This window comes from Pichia kudriavzevii, chromosome 1 (genome assembly GCF_003054445.1).
Source record: "Pichia kudriavzevii chromosome 1, complete sequence".
Taxonomy (NCBI): domain Eukaryota; kingdom Fungi; phylum Ascomycota; class Pichiomycetes; order Pichiales; family Pichiaceae; genus Pichia; species Pichia kudriavzevii.
The window spans coordinates 333760-355261 of NC_042506.1; the positions used below are offsets into that span (position 1 = coordinate 333760).

Sequence of the window (21502 nt, forward strand, 5' to 3'; positions counted from 1 at the left end):
ATACGATAGAGGATACCACGGATATAACGTAGTGTTATTTTTCATTATTGGGGTTTTTTTTCTGTTTGAATTTTCCACGTCAAGAGTATCCCATCTGACAGGAACCGATGGACTCGTCACAGTACCTATCGCCCGAGTTCAATCCATGGACGCTGCGGGTGAAGGATCTTCGCCCGCTGTTGGCAAGCCATGGGATCAGGGCGTCGCCAAGGGACAGAAAGGCGGATCTTGTACGTCTCTTCAACACAGATCTGCGTCCGAAACTTACTGAGAGTCTTAACACCAATAATCCCAAAAACAACAACAACAATACAGACACTATAGACACTACTAACAACCCTTTAAAGCGCCGCCGATTAAGCAATGTTGATGAGCCGTCAATTCCATATACTAGAAGTACACCTGCAACAGCTGAGCCACCTGTATCTTTACAATTACAACCACCACTTAAACGCCGGAAGGGGCGGAAAAGGGACGCCAAGAGCCGTGCGACGGAGTTAACGGCGACGGAGGACGGAAAAAATGGCCATCTCGATAACGGCAGTAAAGTGAGGGAGAACGCCAACAGTAAGGGTAACGAGACAACCATTATCCGAGGACTCTTCAAAAGAGACACACCGGTAAAGTTTGAGGATACAGAGTTTAACGATAAGGTAATTTTCGGCGATGTTGTTCCGAGACATATTTCCTCATTAACTAATAATAGACCTTCAGAGGTTGGCGATGAAATTGCTGCTCATAGCACCTTCATTGAACAAGACCATGGCTTGACTGCCAAAGTCAAACAAGAACCGGTTTCCGCCCCCTCGTCTCCAGGAAGATTAGAATCTACTCCATTTCCCCCTTTACATCAAGGCTCTCTGTCTTCTAACCGGCAAGATTTGTCATCCCACACCCCCACAGACCTTGAAGAAAATTCATTTGACTCTATTAAGAATACCATCAATGCGCCAATTGTCACCAATGACGACACCAGTCGCCTGGCTTTATCCGGTCCCACCGTTGATATTAGAGATGGCAGTTTTGCTCCTCAAACTCCGAGAAACAGCTCCCCATTGACACATTCGGAGTCCGGCAACCCGGTTTCGTGCTCTTCCCTGTCATTTGACACTCCAACTCGCCAAACGGAGTCTCTCCTTGAGAGCGTCTCTGAAGGTGTTGACGAATCTGCCCTTCTTGGTGATCTACAACATGACTTTGAATTGGAGAATTCTAAAATCGCCCAAGAAGCAAATGTGACATTACAAAAGATAAATGCAAGGGAGAAATTTGCCCTTTATCGGTACAGTTTCATCAAACTGACAATCTCCTGGTTGCTTTTTCTATTATTAACATATGTCTTTGTTCTTTATAGACACGAGAGGATCAAAGTGGGGTTCTGTAACGTTGATGGCTCATCCACTCCTGCTGAAAATATCTTCAGTCTACAATGTGTTCCATGTCCGCCCCACGCAACTTGTTTCTCGGAATCGAGATTGTCCTGTCATCAGGACTATATCTTATATGCCCCTCTCTTTTGGTCTCTTGGAGGAATATTACCTACTTTTAATAAGTGCATTTTGGATTCTACCAAGATCAAGAAAATCAACAAAATCACCAAGGAGATTCTCAACTTACTATCAAGGAGAAATGCAGAATTTAATTGCGGTGATGCCAATGATGAGATTGCTTCCCTTAGTTGGAACCAAATTGTCGAAATTGTAGACCAACGTCTATTGCTTGATAGAAACGACGCCAATCACGATTATTTCTGGAACAGAGTGAAACTCTTGGTTCCATCGATGGTCAACATCAGGGAAACCAAACATGGTCTAAGGTCAACATCTCTCCATCACTTGACATTCAGATGCCGCTTGAAGAGGTTCTTTATGACCATACTACTAAGGTACAAAATCTACTGGTTGTGCTTGTCTCTTCTATTGACTTTCCTATCGTTTGTGTTTCATAGAGTTAATCAACTCATACGTAGAAATGAGCACCACCATCGTCTGGTGGCAGACATTCTAAAGAAACTACAGAGGCAAGCCAAAGACAACGGGAACGGGAACGGGAACGGGATCCAGGCACAGAAATACATACCTAAAATCCATCTACGCGATTTCTATCTCCCTCAGTTGAACGATTTAACGAGGGACAGTAGAAAAACGGTATGGAACAGTGTCGTTAAGGAAGTCGAACAAAACTCAAATGTGAAAGTGGATGATATAGAAGTGAACGGCGATATAATGCGAGTATGGACGTGGAATAGTGGGTTTTAGTACGTGGTGAATAGAGGGTATACTTTTTCTCCCTTCAAGGATAACCACAAAGAAAGCAGCCAGTTCTAATACATCCACTAATGAAGAAGCAGCAACACTTATAACTAGAAAGAAGTTGATGTTGGAGTTAAAATTTGTTTCTGCTTTTATTGCTTCCCCCCTTTTTTCTCTTTTTCTCTTTTTCTCTTTTTCTCTTTTTCTCTTTTTCTCGTTTTTTTCTCCCTAGTTTTTTCCATCATCGGGCCTGTGAAAAATGAGTCAATGTCAAAAGATCGCATCTGTTCTGACAGTCTCTATTAATCTAAAGAAAGTTTACTAATGTATAATAATATGTACGCATATCTTCCTATCTTGTCTTTGTTCTCTTTCTGGCAGACCTACTTCCTAGTATCCAGTTATATACAAGTCTAGAATAAAAAGCAGAATGTCCACATTTGGTACTATCTTCCGTGTCACTACATACGGTGAATCCCATTGCAAATCTGTAGGATGTATTGTCGATGGTGTTCCACCAAACATGTCACTTACGGAGGCTGACATCCAGCCACAGCTCACAAGACGTCGTCCTGGCCAGTCCAAACTAACAACTCCAAGAAATGAAAAGGACCAAGTTGAAATCCAATCAGGTACAGAGTTTGGTAAAACCTTGGGTACTCCCATCGCCATGGTTGTCAAGAATCAAGACCAAAGACCTCATGACTACTCCGACATGGATAATTACCCAAGACCTTCACATGCGGACTACACTTACCAGATGAAGTATGGTATCAAGGCTTCATCAGGTGGTGGCCGGTCTTCTGCTAGAGAAACCATTGGTCGTGTTGCAGCGGGTGCAATTGCTGAAAAATTCCTAAAGCAAATCAATGATGTTGAAATTGTTGCATTTGTCTCCTCAGTTGGCGATTGTTCCATCGATAGATCCTGCTTAAATCCAGAGTTTATGGAATTGCTACAAAATATCACCAGAGATCAGGTTGATGCTGCAGGTCCAATCAGATGCCCAATCCCTGAGAAGGCAAAGGAAATGACCAAAATCGTTGAAACGGTCAGAGACGAACAGGATTCAATTGGTGGTGTCGTCACTTGTGTCATTCGTAACTGCCCAATAGGTTTAGGAGAACCAGCCTTTGATAAATTAGAGGCATTATTGGCTCACGCAATGTTGTCAATCCCTGCTTCAAAGGGCTTTGAGATTGGTTCAGGCTTTGAAGGTACTAAAATTAAAGGTTCTTTACATAACGATCCATTTGTACAAAAGGGCGATAGACTGGGTACCATCACTAATAAGTCCGGTGGTATCCAAGGTGGTATCTCTAACGGTGAAAATATCTACTTCTCCGTCCCATTCAAATCACCAGCTACAATTTGTCAAGGCCAAAATACGGCAACTTACGATGGTCAGGAGGGTGTCTTAAACTCAAAGGGTAGACATGATCCAAATGTCGTTCCTAGAGCTATCCCTATCATTGAAGCTATGGCCGCTTTAGTCATTGCAGATGCTTACTTGATTCAGAAATCAAGAGAATCCTCATTTAATGCTGTCTATTAACGTTGGATCCTAATGCTTCTCTATGTTAACTCCCCTCCCCCTTTTCTCATCTTCAATTTCTTCGTGTATAGATTCTTCCCTACTGGCAACTCTTTGACGTACTTCGAAGTTAGAATGCACCTTTGAACTCCCTGAACTCGAGCAACGACTCTTTACTTCTTCTTCTTCCAACGCATCATCAGGATTAACAACACGTAGTTTCGACCTTCTCTTATGACCAACCAGCACTTGGACCTCCATATTATCGTTGTCTCGTTCAATAATGGACCCAGTTTCAGCCTCACCAATAGTTTCCATAATGGTTGTATCATTTACAAATGACTCATCGGCTCCACTATCAACCGAATTGATTGATGGCATAATAGAGACCATAGATAGGGGCCGTGTTCTTGTGTTGATGCTCCTACCAGGCGACCGAGGTGGCGATTTAATTAGAGATCTGCTAGGCGACCTACTAGGTGATGCAGACGATGAAAATGACGATTCGTAATAAGATGAACTACTGGATAATGACGACGCATAAACTGGATATGACATTCTCTTTTCGATAGTCTTCATGTATTGGTGTTGAGGCGAGCTTCCATATGCTTGGTTCAGTGTTATAAATCCTAAATTTTCAGAATGAAAAGTATTTATTGATGAGTCTTCAGGTATGTGATGTAAATTCGAATTTGTTCTGTTCAAAGTGAAAAATGTCGAATGTTTAGGTACGGCGGGTGGGGGCTCGGCTAAGCTTGCATTAGTATCAGAAGTATTGGATTTTATCGTATACAGTTCACTCTGAAATGGATTGTCACTGGTTAAACTATCATCCCCTGCTGAATTGGTAATCCTTGAATCCTTATTCTGCTGTTCAGTGACTGAGCTAGGTGCTGTAACAAATGTAGCAATCGATGATTGGGTCGAGTTCTTTCTAGACAATGTGCCCATAAAATTACTGGCGACTGATAAAGAACGACTCAGTGGGTTGTTTGTTTTCCTCAATGGCTTGTTGAGTTTGTACATTAGTCTTTCCTCCAAATACTGTTTTCTCTTTTTTCTCCATGAACTCAATGATAAGTTATCATCATCCTGATAATTGCTGACTCTAATATTATACTCAAACGCAGACCCGTCACTTGATTTATAATCTGAATCGGATGTTGTTAAGGTTAGTTGTGAATTCCTTTTATGCTGATTTTGATAAAAATCAACAATTTCCTTAACTTCCCTATCGTGTAATTCCTGTTCTTTCTTTTCCTTGTATCTCTTATATAGCCATGTGATCAAGATCACAACAAGTATAATCACCAAAACAGGAATAATAACAGAAATTGCTATGATTGTACTTTTACTAGTATGCGATCCAACTAACTCTATATCTTGTAGGTGACTATAATCAACACCATCGAGAGGCTCTAACGTGGTTGCATTGAACAATTCAATATAATATTTGTGAGCATCATTCGAACTATCTCTCTTTCTTGTTTCATTTACTTTGATGGCAATCAAAGTATCATAGATAGTACTTGCTGCAACAATATCGTCCAAAGATCGATACAAACTAGTGGTATCATTTGAACCATTGGCTGTTGATAAACTTTTCCATTCCCATGATAAAAGTGAAGATGATACATTTAGTGAAGCAATTCGTGGTTGTGCGTTTCTATCATCCATAGTTTTGCCACCAATCATTAGAACGGATGAAACTTCAAAATTGGTTAAATTACCATTTTGAAAATATGGATTGTCCCTACTGAACACTGGCAAAACTAGAGGATTAACTCTCGATTCTAAACCTTCCACTGTTCCAATTTTGCATGGTCTTTCTGCCCAGCTATTATATTGCCAAACTGGAATTTGCATCATACTTACCAAGTCATTGTTTGCTGAGATACCACCAAATAAAACCTGTGTATTGGTATTTATTTGTAATGTTGTTGATTTGTAAAATGGAGCAGGTTGAATTCTGGATGTTGCGTCTGTAAAATTCCACGAATTTATATCTAGTCGAGTCATAATTGTGCTTACTGACCTGCCGAGTAATCCCGAAAAAATGTAAACCCCGGAAGGATCAGTATTTGTGTACAGATAATTAGAATCATTCAGATAAGACATTTGAGAGGCTAAGCTTATTGGTTCCCATGCATCTTTGTCGGAAGAATATTTATTAACATCAAGGGTGGTTTCATCCGAAGAGGGGCAAAACGACAGAAGTGTTGAATTTGCAATAACGATCTTACAAAGTTCGTTTGTAGGTGATGTGATCGTTGAATTAGCAATTGTATCACCAGTATCAAACTTTGAATTAAATGGTATTCGAAATATTTTGTTTGACGACATTCCTTTGGTATCCAGCTCTTTTCTGTCATGGTTGTGTAAGTGTATGTAAACCTGTCTTCCGTTGTAATCATAAATAACGTCCTGATGTGTTAGTGTAAACACTGTTTGAAGCAACGAAAAAAGCAGTGCAAACACCACCGGTTTCATCTTTCTTTGCTAGTAGTAATTGGCCCAAAGATATACCAATTAATAATGATTTCTTATATGTCCTTGAAATGAAGTTGAAATAGAAACTTTCCTGGGGAAAACTATCTCTCATTAAATCACCACATATATGCAGTTCAAAGTACTTTGGAATAATATTAAAACCCTTAGGGACATTTTCCAAATCAGGAATTAATTGACTGTATTTATATTTTCCCTAAATGGGTAATAATCGAAACAGGACACTTAACATGATTTGGAGATTTAATATGAAACTACTGCACCTGACACGTGCAAGTATAGTTCCAGATTAGCAAATTCACAGGCAAATCAGCCAAATCAGTCCCCCAATTAGCACTAAGTGGAAAAGTTGGATTAGGCAAGTCATATCTAGAATCTCGAGGGATGCATCAAAGAAACATGCACTGTTGAGTGTTGTTTGTATTTCCTTCCCATTGTACAAAGAGGAACATTCTCCATCGAAAATCCGGACAAAGTTTAGATTGTTCCTGCAAGTCGGAGCAGAGGTGAACAACCGTATGCTTTAGGAGCTTTGTATAGGGGTTATCTCATAGTGCATCCTCGATTTAGGCTTAACAGCAGCAGCAGTGTGCGTGAGGGCTAAATTTAGGTTTTTTTTTTCCGCCGGTTTAACAGCCAAGACCAGCTACTTTCAAATTTGATTTGGTTTTCTTTTAATAAAAGAATAGTGAAACATGGGGAAAGTTCTATCTTATAGGTATTTGACATGTCAGGTAGCTCTCCTGTTTGTATTCCTTGTGTTTTTCCTGATATATTTGCTGTCAGTAGATTGGGATTTTACGTTTATATGGAAATCAACACCAAAAGTTGAATTGTTCAACGATAATGACATTGAAATCCGTATAAAGGAAGGTGTAGACTCTGCGAATCGTGTTCAGGATGCTACATTATTTACTCTTTGCCAGAACACAGACCTGGGTGGAATGCTACATAGCATCAAATCGGTTGAAGAACGGTTTAACAATCGCTATCATTATCCATGGGTTTTCGCCAATGATGTGCCATTTAGTGATGATTTCAAAGATAGAATATCAGAAGCTGTTAGTGGAAATGCGATTTTCACCACAATACCAAAACAGTATTGGGAGGTGCCTGCTAATATTGATATGAAATATGTTGAGATGCAACTAAAGAAGATGAAGGCAGAGGGAGTCCTATATGGTGGAAATCTTTCATATAGACAAATGTGTCGATTCAACTCTGGGTTTTTCTATAAGCTAGAAGCTTTGAAGGAATACGAATGGTATTGGAGAGTGGAGCCAAACATTAAGTTCAAATGCGATATTCCATATGATCCATTCCAAGTTATGAAGAAAGAGGAAAAAGTATATGGGTTTGCATTAGCGATGATAGAAGATCCAAGGACGATAAGGAGGTTATGGAAAACAACTAGAGATTATTTTGAAACCCAAGAAGACTGGGCTAGTAAGATTCCAGAGAGTAGCCATTACAACAAGTTTGACGATGATTCAAGGTCTCTTGAATTCATTGAGCAAAATGTGGATGCTAAAGAAATGGTCCGTGGTGACTTCAACCTCTGTCACTATTGGACAAACTTTGAAATTGCCAACTTGGATTTTTTTAGGAGTCCCAATTATGAAAACTATTTCCAAATTCTGGATAATACCGGTAATTTTTTCTATGAACGATGGGGAGATGCCCCTGTACATACGTTAGCAGTCAGTTATTTACTACCTGTATCCAAAATCAAATACTTTGATAACACAGGGTATTTTCACGAAACAATCGGCAACTGTCCTAGAGAGAAGAGTCTTCATCGAGAACTAAATTGTATGTGTTCCCGGTATACAGAGTTTAGTTGGAATGTTTACTCGGCTGTTCCGCGTTGGTTCGAGGCCTTTGGACTCCCCCTGCCCAGAGAGAAACACTATTAATGTAGAAAACACGAGTGGAAAATGACAATGTTGTACTACACGTATATCCTTGTATTATAGATGTCTAATGAGACGATAAATGAGGGAAAAACTGTACGCTACTGTATAATGAAATCCCAAAAACAAAAATAACCTCTTCGGGCTGTTCGGTCGGCGAGGTGAAGTGGTTTTTTTTTTTTCCTTCGTAAGTTCATGTCTATTGTAACTGGGCTTTTATTTGTTAGGGCAAGACCAACTACACTACAACCAACTTGCAAGGGAGTCAAATTTAAAGATGGGTAAATCTAAGCAGAATCACCAGGAGAGAGTGTTGTTAGACCTTCTAAACTCCCCTGTTAATAGAAACAAATGTGGAGAATGTAAAGCACATGACCCTACTTGGGCTTCATGGAACTTGGGTGTTTTCTTATGCGGGAGATGTGCTAGTGGTCACCGTTCACTTGGTCGCCACATTTCCCGTGTGAAATCATTGTCAATGGAAAACTGGAGTAAACACGAACTGGATGTTTTAGGGAGAATTGGAAATAAGCGCAACAACCAATTTTGGAATGAGAAGAGTATCCCATTCACGTTTGAAGCGGATGACAAAGACGAGTTGGTGATGTGGTTGAGACGTAAGTATACTGGTAAGTTCAGGTACGGTCCGGTGACAGACAAGGACTACAATTTGGACGACGATTGGGGCGACAGAACAGATGATTATGGCTTTGATAAAATTAAAACCTCTAAGCGTGGCTATTTCACTAGTTTGTCATCGGACAACATTGGTCCAACGAGATCGATGAGAAGGGCGCAAGAAAGAAGCATGAGCTATGACGGCGAAGACTATGGTTATGATGATGACTATCCTAGTAGAAATAGACGCGGAAGCGCCAGAAGCTCTGCCTCCCCTGTTCATACCTCATCCTCATCTTCAGTTGGAAGGTCAATGAGGCTCACATATAGACGGCCAACGGATACTGAGTATAGAAAATATGGAGATATGAGTAGAAAAATGAAGTACGATTTGGGATATGAAGACGAAGATAGTAATATTGAAGCTTTATCGATGACCCATGGTAATATTCCAAAGGCAGTTGAGATTCTGAAGCAAAATGGATCAAAACCAAGCAATGCCAACAATTCACGATCCTCAGTTTCATCTTATTCTAACAGAGTTGAACCCAATAAAACTCCTTCGTTACCTGCCAGAAAACAAGAAACTGGTGCCATTTTTGATTCCAGTAAGGCTGGAGGTTTCAACTGGTTGGATGATACTGTGTCTACAAGTGTTACAACCATGGATACAGGAAATGCAGCAGATAACAACATCTACCAATATGTGGATCCTACTACTGGTAACGTCTACTATATTGACGCCCAGGGACAACAGTATATTGATCCAAGCCAACAACAACAAATGCAACAATTTGATAATACTATGATTCCTCAACAGCAAATCCAGCAACCTATGGCTCCTCAACAAACAGTGAATCCTTTTCAGCAACCCATAATGGGTGGTGTTCTTCCTCTTCAAGGACAACCTGATTTAACCTTGAACCAACTGCAACAGCAACAGCTACAACAACAGCAACAGCAACAGATTCAAATGCAAATTCAAATGCAGCAAACGCATCAGCTCCAACAACAACAACAACAACAACAACAACAACCGTTTTTCAACGGTTACTAATGCCTAAAGACATTCTATATAGCATTTTCAAAACTCAAATACAACTCTAATGTATATGATATGTACCTCTCTTATCTTCAGTTTTTCCTTTTTTAATTTTGTGGCGCGGTGGCGTCTTTTGTTATTTTTATTTTTGCACCTTACTGATGTTGTACTGAGTCACTCCGTCACATCGGTTTATCTGGCGTCCCACCTTGTTGTTCTTCTATTGAGCTGCACCACGTTGTATATTGACTGAGAATTTTACGTTTCTTTTACTCCATTTGTTAGGTATGCATCATGTCTTCATCCAACAACCCCGTGTTGGCTGCCTCGACGTCTGAGGCAGGGAAAGTAATCTCCCACTTCAAGTTCGGAATGGAGATCGGGAGAGGCTCATTTGCAAACGTTTACAAAGGAACTGACCTACAGTCGAGAAAAACAGTTGCTATTAAGTCAGTATTTCGGAGTAGGTTGAAAAACCAAAAACTAATCTCCAATCTAGAAATTGAAATCAAAATTTTAAGAAACTTGAAAAACCCTCATATTGTATCTCTGTTGGATTGTGTCAAAACTGATAACCATATCCATTTGATTATGGATTACTGTTCGCTAGGAGATTTATCTTACTTCATTAGAAAAAAAGATCAACTTGCTGATTGTCATCCCATAATCAAAGCAGTATTAGAAAAATATCCGTCTCCTCCAAACTTGAACGGATTAAACCAAGTTTTAGTCATCAACTTCATTAAACAGTTGGCTTCGGCTCTTCAATTTCTTAGATCACAAAACCTTATTCACCGAGATATTAAACCTCAAAATTTGCTTCTTTGCACACCGGCTCATTCAAAGGAACAGTTTATTGAAGGTGGTTACTCTGGATTTTGGGAATTACCTATTTTGAAAGTCGCAGATTTTGGATTTGCTAGGTACTTGCCCTCAACTTCAATGGCCGAAACGTTGTGTGGCTCACCCCTTTATATGGCACCTGAAATTTTGAGATATGAAAAATACAATGCAAAGGCAGATTTATGGTCTGTTGGTGCAGTGATTTATGAAATGGCAGTTGGGAAACCTCCTTTTAGGGCATCCAATCATATAGAGCTCTTAAAGAGAATTGAAAAGGCCAATGATCAAATCAAATTTCCAAAGGAACTAGAATTCCAGCAAGACTTGATACATCTGATATCCAATTTGTTGAAGGCAAATCCAATTGATAGAATGGGATTTGATGAATTTTTTAATGATCCAATCATCGTATCGACCAAAAATTTGGTGGAGTCAATGAATGAATCTTTATCTTACTCTTTTGAAAACGAAGAAATGTACGTAAGTGAGTTTTTAAATGCGCAGAATATCAAGCAACTTGGAGAAATCAGTGCCGATAAAAAAACTAAAAATAATACTACAAAAATGCTTAAACACATCAACGAAAAAACAAAAAACAGCACTGACAAAGTTGTCACCGCAATTTCAAACGTTAAAGAACTTGGTAAAACTAAAACCCTATATGCTCAATCTAATACTGATTCTACAACTGTAAATTCAACACCTTTGAATAAGCTAGTGATAGCTGAAGAGGATGAGAACCAAAGTGAAAGTGTTGAACAAGGTGAAGGTGATGGCATTGGTAATAACAATACCACATACTGTGATGATCAAAATCAAATTCAAACTTCCGAAACGTCGAATGCTATCAGTATTAATTCCGGTGTTAATATGAAAAGTAACATAAGGAGTAACATGTCTTTCTTCAAGTCACCTGCTTCAAACGATGTTACCAAGGAGACCGTTCGAACAAGTTCTGATATTTCTAACGCAAACGCAAACTCAAATTCAAACTCTAACCTTAAATCGGTTGAAGCTTTGCTTCAAAACTCCAAAGCAACTCTTGAGTCGGCAGCTTTACAGACCCCAGATCTTCACTCTTTAAACGCCCACATGCAGAACACTAGTGGATGCACTTCTTCAAACGCAACAAAAATATTGAAGAAAGATTTGATTGTTGAGAAAGATTACGTTGTTGTCGAAAAGAGAAATGTTGAAATCAACACATTTGCCGATGAGGTTAAGAAGGCCTCGTTTACTATAGAAGGAAGAAAGTTAAACTCTGGTAGTAGAAGATATTCACTATCTGTTAGTCCAAGTACAGCATTAAAAGATGTCATTGATTACACATCTGGTAAACTTTTTGGCTTAAATAACGCCAATACTAATTTGAGTAATGTCAAAACAGCCAAGCCTATAACAGGATTTCCAAAAAGAATGGGAGGTGAACATATAAAACATGAAAATGACACAAAAAGGCTAATCAACATTACCAATAAACAGGTTACAGGAACTTCAAACACTAAAATCACAGATGAAGATGAAGAAATGATTTCGAAAATAGAAAGACTAGCTATGATGGCACATTCAATTTCTATATTTGGCTTGGTTAAGTTCAATCAAGTTATACCACTCCCCCCTTCAACTATTGATGATACAAATAATATAATTGATCCATACAACTACAAGAACGAAACCTATAAGATTGATAATGAGAAAGACAATTTGGATAGCGAATCATGTCGCCAATATAACCTGGTGTATAAAAGGCTATGTCAAGAGGGTTTGGTGCTTTACCTAAAAGTCTTGTCGATGTTAAGCGAGGCCATAAAAATATCAAGTGAATGGTGGTCTAGGAATAAATTGAAGAGCAATATAACACCTAAAATTGGGGAATTAATTCAGTGGATTCGAAACAAATTTAATGAATCATTAGAGAAGGCGGAATACCTAAAATTACGTATTAATAGGTTTGAAGAAGAAAATGCCAATAGTAGTTCAAAAGAAGAAGAGTTTGTTTGTGAAAAGATCATATTCGATAGATCTATAGAAATAAGCAAAAATACTGCTATAAGGGAGTTGAAGTCTAGCAATAGGAAGGATGGAGATATCAGCGAGCTCAAAGCTTGTGAAGTTGCCTATTCTTTGGCTGTTTGGATGTTAGAATCTCTCATCTATAAATCAAATGAAGACGAAGGTCTAACTGGTAATGATGCCAAGATAGTTGAAAATTTCATCAATAGTATTGGAACTAGGCTACTTATCTTGAGAGGAAAGATAGACCGTTCTTTATAAGTTATCATCCTAGCCCTGATCTTCTTGGTTTCATTTTTTTTTTATTACATGGGTATTGGCAGGGTCCACGTCTAACTACTTTTTTTTTCGTCTTTTTTTTACTTTTTCCGCTGATAACTAGGATTTTTGTTTTTCTAATTGGGCTTTACGGATATTAAATGTCGGATACTATATAAATATATAAAATACTATTAAACTACTAAACTATAGCTTTAGCTGACTTTTGGTCGGCTCAAACTATAAATTGTTGAATTTTTGGACCCCCCTCCCCCTATAACCAGGACTTCCCATTCTAGATCCAGTATTCAACAAAAAAAAATAAACTGAGGGATTTCGGACTTGTTGGAATTTTTCGCAGGGTGATTCGGATGTTGGGCAGACGAGATTCTGTGATTCCTTTGTATGGTCACTGATGGTAAAACAGTATTCATTTTGCCTTACAAACCCTCCATTTTGTAGAATCAACATTTTACTGCATGATGATGAATAATAAAAAGACAAGTGGAATTGATGTTACGGAGACTACCGTCAAAAATATTGCTAACTCGACAAAGAAATCAATGAGAGACGGAGACATTCGACTTGCAGAAAGTTCAACTGACGAATTGCAAGCTGTCAAACCACATCGGTTGCTAGTTTCATATCACGACTTACCGCACTGGCAGAAGGATAACGACTATATTTTACATGGCTATGTAAGAGAAACGAATAGCTACTGGTTAAGTATCGATTGTTTGTTTTTCCTACATAATGAATCTATCAACATATACTCACATTTAGTACCGGGGTTTATATTTCCCCTTTTTCTGGTAGTCTTTGTTCCTTGGTTATCTATACATGAGAATTTTATAAGCTGCATACCTACGTGGCTAATCTACCTACCGAAATTTACAAATACGGATGAAACCGACAATCTTGTATTCTTGCTTTTCTTCATTGGTTTCATGTTCTGTCTCACTTGTTCAGCAACTTTCCATACTTTAAAATCGCATAGCCATAGAGTCTCTATAATAGGAAACTGTTTGGATTATGCCGGCATTTTGGTTCTTATTGGAACTTCATTAATTAGCGTCATCCATTATGCATTGATAGATCATCAACATATGAAAAATATGTTCGTAACTATTATCGTAATCATTGGCTTCATTTCATTGTGTTTTACTTGGCATCCCAAATTCAAAACCCCAGCATGGAGACCAATTAGGACGTCTATGTTCATCATGTTTTCATTCTCTGGCTTGTTACCCATCTGTTATGCTTTGGCAATCATGGATTTCACCACTATCGTAAATCGAGCTGGCTTGAAATATGTGGCTTTGGAAGGATTATCTTACCTATCCGGGGCCGCTCTATACGCATGCAGATTCCCCGAGAGATTGGCGCCAGGAATTTTCGATTTATTTGGGCATGGCCACCAACTGTTTCATTTGTTAGTGGTATCTGGTGCTTACTGGCATTTAAGAGCGCTAGGACATGCTTATATAGTTGCCAAGTCAAGTACTTTGAGCGGCGAAATAGTCTCAAAAGCACTATAGCTTCTTTTTGAGGAGAATTTCAAATGTTAACTTAGCTGATAAAAATAGTACGTTGCTGTTTTCTACACCATTTAAGTATCTTAATACTGTATTTGATCATCGTAGACTCATCAAATTTATCTCCTTTAGCTATTATCATTATCTCATAAGGCCCTGCTTTATAGCCAAATCCAACAATAATCTCGCCGTGACCCTCATTAATCCATTTTTCGTAAACTATATTATTCTTGAAACTCCCCAGGCCTTCCAGGTCTGAAACACTTTTGTTGTCTTCCTCAAGCACGTACAAATCACTGCTTACAAACTGTAACCTTCTCCTCAAGTATTTGTAGATTTCAAGTATATTACGCCTAATATGGTTTTCTTTTATGTCAAAGCTAAATGATTCTGGGAATATACACTGAACTAGCTGTTTATTCTTCGCTGAAAAATGAATCATTTCTCCACTGGCATCTGATGACTGCATTATCTGGTCTTCCGGCCTCTCATCATTTTGAAATGATAGCGTGTTCATTATTGAAGATACTGTAAGTTTTGCAGAAATACCACTGTTCATACTCTTTTTGGTTTGGTCAAGCAATATCTTCTCAACCACCAATCTGCCCTTCGCTGTGACTCCCTTCCAGATATCACAATATATAGATCTATCAAATAAAATATCTTTGGAAATGGCATTCGAGATGGACTTAAGCTCGGAGAATGATTCTTTGAATGGTGACATCAAGATAATCCCTATTTTCGTAGAATCCTCATCAATCTGGGCAGAGTCAGTCATTTTTATATCATGCAACTTGAAAAAACGTTCATCGTACAATTGGTGGAATTGGATTAGGGTATACAAATGACCCGAAGAATTGAACTTTGGTAAACAAAGGGGAATCCAGAATGTTTCATTCGTAACTATTCTCAATTTCTCGTCCTCATCATTCTTTGACTTAAAAGTATTTGTATTGTAAATCATTTCAAAAAGAATCATCAAGTCTGAGGTATGTAAGGTATGTCTTTTAGGCCGTACTATACTAATTAGTTTTTGATCGGGGCCTATAATTAGCCCGTACAGCAAATTTGATGTTCGGTGACCTATTAATTTTCTCTCTAATTTTAACCTCGCAGATGAATGCATGCGCAACGTTTGTAACCCTCCCAATATTTGTGAGACATTAGTATTATTGCTAAGGTCCTCACAGATGGAATCTAGAGTGAGCAAATCTGTTTGACCAAGTAAATTTCTTAAATCAAAATTAGGATACTTATTGAAGATCTTATCGATGTATGGTTTTGATAAAGCTGAAATAATAAAACTATAGAGAAAGTCAAGCTGCTGTTCCAATTCAAATTGGGTTGCATCGCTTTCTTTTATAATTGTCAAAAGTATTAACGGTGATCTATCAAGAAAAACAAACTTAAGCGGTTTCGTTGTTTTGGCATCTTTTAAGGTTATACATTTGATTGACTCTTGGTTCTCCTCCTTTGTTGGGTACTTATAAAAAGACACAATTGTCTGGATTACTCCTGAGTAAACCACAAGCAGTTCGTAAGATCCGTGCATCGAATATATTGGTTTCCCCGCTGTTGAGAGAATAAAAAATTGCTGTCGTCTTTTAAAGAATTCATTAGGATCATCATTTTCATCCGATTTCTCTAGGTCTTTGATAGATTCATATGGAAACCCAGTTTTACTTGGGACTCTTCCTACAAGGGTGTCATCTCTATCACTATGTACATCATTCATATTGTTTTCTAATAATATGGAGAAGGAATCATCTAACAGGTTCAAGCTGGTGTCTTCTGGTTCGTCATTCTTCGGTGCTCTAACGCTTGCGTTTTCTAAATTTAACCCACTAGTAGGTTCTGTTCGAATATTATTGAACAAAATGCCTTTCCTATTGGTATCATTAAGACTGATTATAGACTTCTGTTTCCGCAACTTTCCATCAGTAATGCATGCGTTTTCGAGTCCATGAAAATTGGAACCAAGAGAGGTAGATTCCTCACTATCATCACTTGACAACGCTGCAGCAAAATAGTCATCCCTGAACTCCAAAGGACTGGTCCCAATTTCACCATTCATATTTTATCAGCAATTCTAACTATTATGTAGGTTCTATATGCAAGAAATGGAATACGTTATTGCTCTTTTCTATTGCGTCTCAGTTGCTGCGTACAGCGCATCATCTCTGATTCCTTGAAATCTTGAGTGTACACACGAAACTTTCCTGTTTTATCTCAAATAATCTATTTTTATTTTTTGTTTAGTTAGCTTTAAATTCAGGTTGGCAAAGTATCATTCCACAAAAGTAATACGACCCCGTCATTTGAGGCATGTCATTAAGACATAAAAAGTCGACAGCGTCATTGACTCGGCAAAATACGAGTTCAACAGCAGATGTTTTATCATTGAGCAGATCTGATACCCACACAGATAAACATTCACTGGATGCCAGAATCGACAAAAAGATTATGAAACTATCCCACTTTTTCCACCGTGCTAAAACAGATGATTCAATGGGTCTAGAAAATATGAAGCATAGTTTAGGAGATTCTGGATCTGAGTCCGAATATTCAGAGGACATTCCTCCACCCATGCAGCTTAGATCTAATTCATTATATTCACTTAAAAATGACTCAAGTGGGACATTAACCAATAGGAATCTAAGTAACGATAGCTATCTGGGGGCTAATAATGTTGAGTTTAATAATGTCAGGAATAATTCCTTTACTGGGTCTTCAGGTTCTGGTATGGTTTCTAGTAATGCAAGCATATATGAGAAAACAAAAGACTCGAAATTGGGACGTTTTTTGCATAAGACAGGGCATAAGGTCAAGAAGTTGTCAGATATAAATAATGAAACTTTGAACGGGCTGGGCTTGAGTTTGCATACAGAAGGACACCAACACCACCATGCCGCTAAAGAGCTGAAATCGCCAATTGGAAGAAATTTTGGAGGAAAAATGAATAGTGAACAAAAAACTTCCTTTGGTGATAAGCTCAAGCTATTGAACTCTACAAAGTATAAAAACTATCATTATCACAACATTCTACGAAAGCAGAAAGACTCAATAAAAAATGGTATGAAAATAGGCACCAAGACAAACGATATAATTATCAACGGAAAGAACTACACGAATAACATATCTGGATCCTCTTATGCGTTGAGTGATATAAACGTTGGGGAAGTTGAAATGATGATAACCAGTCAGGTTCTGAATTTTGAACAATGTGAACAATATTCTTTGTTTTTGTTTGGAAGAATCCAACATTTGCTATTGCCACTGTTCAAGGGTGAAAACTTAAAATGTCCCATTGAAGATGTGACCAAATTAGTAAGCTTATATGTAAGAATAAGGAAATTACAGGAAGAAACTATCAAAGCCAGTGATGGCCGTAGTAGTTTTAGTAAAACTATCAAAACTGTTCCTAGCCTTACTCAAATTTCGACATCAGCTTACAAATTTGAAGACGCATCTGACAATGGTACCATAACAGATGACGATGATAATGGTCAGTACAAAACACCCTTTATGAAACCAACTGCCTCATTTATAGGATCTCCTATGACAAATGAATCAAGACTATCATCAGGTCTGTACTCACCAATAATTCAAACAGGGCCTAAATTTGATGCCATGAGTAAAGTCCTTGACGAAATCCGGAATATGTTAAGAAGCAATATGAACGTCATGATCAATCAACTATTTTACGATGAGCCAAAGGATTCTATCAAGTTCATTCGGGGCACGAATGATTCCCTAAGAAAAAGGGTAAACACCATAAATTCGTTAGCCTCAAGAAATGGTACACGAAGACATAGCAGCTCAGTTGAAAATGAAGATTTTGGTGACAGTTTCATGGACAATTCATTTTTTGTGGACCAGACATATAGTAATAGTGTAATGGATTTGCCAATTGTTGCACCGTCCCAAAGCTCCATCTTCACTGATACCAATGATAGTGTTGGGGAGACAAGAAAGACCAGCGCTTCATTTATGGATAACACAAGAACGAGTATCTATACCAACCATTCTGTGCCAACTAACGATATATTGGCGGCAAGTGAGAGTGATGATGCAGGAACCACTAGCAGGCTATTGGGGCTTGGGATGTTGCCTCCGGGTAGGTTTGAGAAATGCACAAGCATTCTATGGGATATATTTCAAAGAGATATCTTGTTTGAACTGTCAAGTATCTTATTACCGATTGAGCTGGAGTTTGCCAATGGACATCGTGAAAAGAGTAACATTCATCGTCAGGCAGACTCTATTCTTTACAACGGAGGAGAGAAAATACATACTTTTACAAACACCCTTATTCATCCCGAGATTAGCGGAAGTGCTCCTAAACTACCGAGAAAGGACACAATGGGGAGCTTGGGTGAATGGAGCGACTTGAACATTCATGACACACTATTGCTTGTATTTCGGGACCACGTTATAATTCCGCTCTATGAAATGAATCGAAAATTTGAAGAGAGAGATGACCCTGATGTGAGTTTCCAAAGGAGCGTCCGGGGCCGTGCGGGAAAGAACGGCACCAAGTATGGTTCCCTTGTTGATATGGAAGAATACCGGGATGCTGCCTCTCTTGTGCAGTGCTTTCAGCGTGTATGCGGTGTTGCTACCAATGATACAAATCAAAAACTTGTGGAGAACCTTCTCCAACAGCTCAAGATGTTGGTCTCTGATCTTGAGCATCGTATTCATGCTGGCACGTGACATCTTTTTTATTCCCTGTTTGTATGTTGTCCTTTTTTTTTTTTTTTTTCTGGAAAGTTCTCTTATTGAAATACAAAGTTCCGAGTACGGACCAAAGATTTGGATTTTCTCGAGGTGCGCCTTGTATAAAAACAAGCGAGGGATCTCTCTACATGTTTCTGTGGAGAAACCACTCATGATGGTAGAAAGACCTCCAGTTTTGTCAGGTACATTTTCCAAGCTTACACGTTTTAGTTTGTTCTATAACTAGATATACAATGTTAAGATTTGCATCATCTTCCTCTCTTAGACAATCTCTAAAGCAAACCACCCAAATTAGAACCATCGCACATAAGGAACTTAAGTTTGGTGTCGAAGGTAGAGCTGCACTTTTGAAGGGTGTTGAAACATTAGCAGACGCTGTTTCTGTCACCTTAGGTCCAAAGGGTAGAAACGTTCTTATTGAACAACCATTTGGTGCTCCTAAGATTACCAAGGATGGTGTTACTGTTGCTAAGTCCATTGTTTTGAAGGATAAGTTTGAAAACTTGGGTGCCAAGCTTTTACAGGATGTTGCCTCCAAGACAAATGAATCTGCCGGTGATGGTACCACTTCTGCTACCGTCTTGGGTAAATCTATTTTCTCTGAATCTGTCAAGAATGTTGCTGCTGGCTGTAACCCAATGGATTTGAGAAGAGGTTCTCAAGCTGCAGTTGAATCTGTCATTGATTTCTTATCACAGCACAAGAGAGAAGTCACCACCTCAGCTGAAATTGCACAAGTTGCTACTATCTCTGCAAACGGTGACTCTCATATCGGTAACATGTTGGCTAGCGCAATGGAAAAAGTCGGTAAGGAAGGTGTTATCACCATCAAGGAAGGTAAGACTTTAGAAGATGAATTGGAAGTAACTGAAGGTATGAGATTTGACAGGGGTTACATCTCTCCTTACTTTATCACCGATGCTAAATCTGGTAAGGTGGAATTTGAAAACCCATTACTATTATTGTCTGAAAAGAAGATTTCCTCAATTCAAGACATCCTACCTTCGTTGGAAATTTCTAACAAAATGAGAAGACCACTTTTGATTCTGGCTGAAGACATTGATGGCGAAGCTTTAGCTGCATGTATCTTAAACAAATTAAGAGGACAAGTCCAAGTTGCTTGTGTCAAGGCGCCAGGTTTTGGTGATAACAGAAAAAACATTCTAGGTGATATTGCTATTCTATCCGGTGGTACCGTTTTCACTGAGGAATTGGACATCAAGCCTGAAAACGCCACCCCAGAACTGTTAGGTTCTGCGGGCGCAATCACCATTACTAAAGAGGACACTGTTATCTTAAACGGTGCAGGTTCTAAGGATGTCATCCAACAAAGATGCGAACAAATTAGAGGTGCTATTGAAGATGCAAGCACTTCTGATTACGAAAAGGAAAAGTTACATGAAAGATTAGCAAAGCTTTCTGGTGGTGTTGCTGTCATTAGAGTTGGTGGTTCTTCTGAAGTTGAAGTTGGTGAAAAGAAGGATAGATATGATGATGCGCTATGTGCAACCAGAGCTGCTGTTGAGGAAGGAATTTTGCCAGGTGGTGGTACTGCATTAATAAAGGCAACTCAAGTGTTGGACTCTGTCAAGACTGAAAACTTTGATCAAAAGTTGGGTGTTGACATTATCAAGGCTGCAATCACTAAACCAGCTAAGAGGATTGTTGAAAACGCTGGTGGTGAAGGATCCGTTGTTGTTGGTAAGTTATTGGACCAATATGCTGATGAATTCAACGTTGGTTTCGACTCTTCCAAGGGTGAATACGTTGATATGATTGAAGCGGGTATTATTGATCCTTTCAAGGTTGTCAAAAATGGTTTAGTTGATGCAGCTGGTGTAGCTTCCCTACTTGCAACCACCGAATGTGCTATTGTTGATGTTCCAGAACCAAAGGGCCCTGCTGCTGCTGCTGCACCAGGTATGGGTGGCATGCCAGGTATGTTCTAATTAAGTTAGCCACATTTGAAAATATCTTACTCAGTGCTTTATATTTTATCACCAATTACGTTCTAATTCATGATGCCATTTATATTTTATGTCTCTCTTGTCTATAATTAACCTTATTTATAAATACGTAATAAAGTCTATTTTTTTGAGATTAGAAATCTTGGAAACTGAGGACTTTTTTCTTCCCCGTCTGCCCTTTGGGTGTTGTAGTGTCTCTACAGACAAAAATTCAATAGCGTGATAAAGCAACTCGCAACAGCACATGAATCCTGTTTTTGTTTTTTTTTTCTTTGGCCT

General features: G+C 38.7%; 10 protein-coding genes across 10 annotated transcripts; 8 read left to right on the plus strand and 2 right to left on the minus strand.

Annotated features, from left to right (window-relative positions):
- Positions 1-107: 107 nt before the first annotated feature.
- C5L36_0A01570 (uncharacterized protein) lies at positions 108-2258 on the plus strand (the record flags this gene model as incomplete). Its single annotated transcript, XM_029463168.1, has 1 exon — positions 108-2258. The coding sequence occupies one exon, from the start codon at positions 108-110 to the stop codon at positions 2256-2258; it is 2151 nt and encodes a 716-aa protein (XP_029319028.1).
- A 424-nt stretch (positions 2259-2682) lies between these two features.
- C5L36_0A01580 (uncharacterized protein) lies at positions 2683-3807 on the plus strand (the record flags this gene model as incomplete). The annotated part of the gene is made up of 1 exon (XM_029463169.1): positions 2683-3807. One exon carries the CDS (start codon positions 2683-2685, stop codon positions 3805-3807), a length of 1125 nt encoding a protein of 374 aa, XP_029319029.1.
- Positions 3808-3816: 9 nt separating this feature from the next.
- On the minus strand, positions 3817-6276 carry C5L36_0A01590 (uncharacterized protein; the record flags this gene model as incomplete). The annotated part of the gene is made up of 1 exon (XM_029463170.1): positions 3817-6276. The coding sequence occupies one exon, from the start codon at positions 6274-6276 to the stop codon at positions 3817-3819; it is 2460 nt and encodes an 819-aa protein (XP_029319030.1).
- Positions 6277-6989: 713 nt separating this feature from the next.
- C5L36_0A01600 (uncharacterized protein) lies at positions 6990-8210 on the plus strand (the record flags this gene model as incomplete). Its single annotated transcript, XM_029463171.1, has 1 exon — positions 6990-8210. The coding sequence occupies one exon, from the start codon at positions 6990-6992 to the stop codon at positions 8208-8210; it is 1221 nt and encodes a 406-aa protein (XP_029319031.1).
- A 274-nt stretch (positions 8211-8484) lies between these two features.
- Positions 8485-9882, plus strand: C5L36_0A01610 (uncharacterized protein; the record flags this gene model as incomplete). Its single annotated transcript, XM_029463172.1, has 1 exon — positions 8485-9882. The coding sequence occupies one exon, from the start codon at positions 8485-8487 to the stop codon at positions 9880-9882; it is 1398 nt and encodes a 465-aa protein (XP_029319032.1).
- A 279-nt stretch (positions 9883-10161) lies between these two features.
- C5L36_0A01620 (uncharacterized protein) lies at positions 10162-12984 on the plus strand (the record flags this gene model as incomplete). The annotated part of the gene is made up of 1 exon (XM_029463173.1): positions 10162-12984. The coding sequence occupies one exon, from the start codon at positions 10162-10164 to the stop codon at positions 12982-12984; it is 2823 nt and encodes a 940-aa protein (XP_029319033.1).
- A 476-nt stretch (positions 12985-13460) lies between these two features.
- Positions 13461-14519, plus strand: C5L36_0A01630 (uncharacterized protein; the record flags this gene model as incomplete). The annotated part of the gene is made up of 1 exon (XM_029463174.1): positions 13461-14519. The coding sequence occupies one exon, from the start codon at positions 13461-13463 to the stop codon at positions 14517-14519; it is 1059 nt and encodes a 352-aa protein (XP_029319034.1).
- A 31-nt stretch (positions 14520-14550) lies between these two features.
- Positions 14551-16590, minus strand: C5L36_0A01640 (uncharacterized protein; the record flags this gene model as incomplete). The annotated part of the gene is made up of 1 exon (XM_029463175.1): positions 14551-16590. One exon carries the CDS (start codon positions 16588-16590, stop codon positions 14551-14553), a length of 2040 nt encoding a protein of 679 aa, XP_029319035.1.
- A 251-nt stretch (positions 16591-16841) lies between these two features.
- Positions 16842-19232, plus strand: C5L36_0A01650 (uncharacterized protein; the record flags this gene model as incomplete). Its single annotated transcript, XM_029463176.1, has 1 exon — positions 16842-19232. One exon carries the CDS (start codon positions 16842-16844, stop codon positions 19230-19232), a length of 2391 nt encoding a protein of 796 aa, XP_029319036.1.
- A 257-nt stretch (positions 19233-19489) lies between these two features.
- On the plus strand, positions 19490-21205 carry C5L36_0A01660 (uncharacterized protein; the record flags this gene model as incomplete). The annotated part of the gene is made up of 1 exon (XM_029463177.1): positions 19490-21205. One exon carries the CDS (start codon positions 19490-19492, stop codon positions 21203-21205), a length of 1716 nt encoding a protein of 571 aa, XP_029319037.1.
- Positions 21206-21502: the final 297 nt, after the last annotated feature.